This window comes from Oncorhynchus masou, chromosome 9 (assembly GCF_036934945.1).
Source record: "Oncorhynchus masou masou isolate Uvic2021 chromosome 9, UVic_Omas_1.1, whole genome shotgun sequence".
NCBI classification, from domain to species: domain Eukaryota; kingdom Metazoa; phylum Chordata; class Actinopteri; order Salmoniformes; family Salmonidae; genus Oncorhynchus; species Oncorhynchus masou.
In genome coordinates, this window is record NC_088220.1 from 32,597,655 (window position 1) to 32,599,192 (window position 1,538).

At 59.9% G+C, this 1,538-nt stretch overlaps 1 protein-coding gene across 1 annotated transcript; it reads right to left on the reverse strand.

Moving 5' to 3' along the window:
- Positions 1-238: 238 nt before the first annotated feature.
- Positions 239-1,007, reverse strand: LOC135544993 (uncharacterized). The gene is made up of 2 exons (XM_064972667.1): positions 521-1,007; positions 239-474 (listed from the first exon to the last, which is right to left on the reverse strand). Exons 1-2 carry the CDS (start codon positions 1,005-1,007, stop codon positions 239-241), a joined length of 723 nt encoding a protein of 240 aa, XP_064828739.1.
- Positions 1,008-1,538: the final 531 nt, after the last annotated feature.

The window sequence follows — 1,538 nt, forward strand, 5'->3', positions numbered from 1 at the left end:
CATACTCACCAGACATGTCACCCATTGAGCATGCTTGGGATGCTCTGGATCAACGAGTATGACAGCATGTTCCAGTTCCCACCAATTTCTAGCAACTTCACACAGCCATTAAAGAGGATTGGAAAATCTTCCACAAGCCACAATCAACAGCCTGATCAACTCTATGTGAAGGAGATGTACGAGGCAAATGGTGGACACACCACATACTGATTCACACCCCTACTTTCTTTAAATGTATCTATGACCAGAGGTAGGAGGCAGGGTTGGGTGAGAGGTAGGAGGCTGGGTTGGGTGAGAGGTAGAAGGCGGGGTTGGGTGAGAGGTAGGAGGCGGGGTTGGGTGAGAGGTAGGAGGCGGGGTTGGGTGAGAGGTAGGAGGCGGGGTTGGGTGAGAGGTAGGAGGCGGGGTTGGGTGAGAGGTAGGAGGCGGGGTTGGGTGAGAGGTAGGAGGCGGGGTTGGGTGAGAGGTAGGAGGCTGGGTTGGGTGAGAGGTAGGAGGCGGGGTTGGGTGAGAGGTAGGCGGGCAGGGTTGGGTGAGAGGTAGAAGGCGGGGTTGGGTGAGAGGTAGAAGGCAGGGTTGGGTGATAGGTAGGAGGCGTTGTTGGGTAAGAGGTAGGAGGCGTGGTTGGGTGAGAGGTAGGAGGCGGGGTTGGGTGAGAGGTAGGAGGCGGGGTTGGGTGAGAGGTTGGAGGCGGGGTTGGGTGAGAGGTAGGAGGCGGGGTTGGGTGAGAGGTAGGAGGCGTTGTTGGGTAAGAGGTAGGAGGCGTGGTTGGGTGAGAGGTAGGAGGCGGGGTTGGGTGAGAGGTAGGAGGCGGGGTTGGGTGAGAGGTAGGAGGCGTTGTTGGGTAAGAGGTAGGAGGCGTGGTTGGGTGAGAGGTAGGAGGCGGGGTTGGGTGAGAGGTAGGAGGCGGGGTTGGGTGAGAGGTTGGAGGCGGGGTTGGGTGAGAGGTAGGAGGCGGGGTTGGGTGAGAGGTAGGAGGCGGGGTTGGGTGAGAGGTAGGCGGGCATGTTTGGGTGAGAGGTAGGCGGGCATGTTTGGGTGAGAGGTAGGCGGCAGGTTTGGGTGAGAGGTAGAAGGCAGGGTTGGGTGAGAGGTAGAAGGCAGGGTTGTGTGAGAGGTAGAAGGCAGGGTTGTGTGAGAGGTAGGTGGCAGGGTTGGGTGAGAGGTAGGAGGCAGGGTTGGGTGAGAGGTAGGAGGCTGGGTTGGGTGAGAGGTAGAAGGCGGGGTTGGGTGAGAGGTAGGAGGCGGGGTTGGGTGAGAGGTAGGCGGGCAGGTTTGGGTGAGAGGTAGGCGGGCAGGGTTGGGTGAGAGGTAGAAGGCAGGGTTGGGTGAGAGGTAGGAGGCAGGGTTGGGTGAGAGGTAGGAGGCAGGGTTGGGTGAGAGGTAGGAGGCGGGGTTGGGTGAGAGGTAGGCAGGCAGGTTTGGGTGAGAGGTAGGCGGGCAGGGTTGGGTGAGAGGTAGAAGGCAGGGTTGGGTGAGAGGTAGGAGGCTGGTTTGGGTGAGAGGTAGGCAGGCAGGTTTGGGTGAGAGGTAGGAGG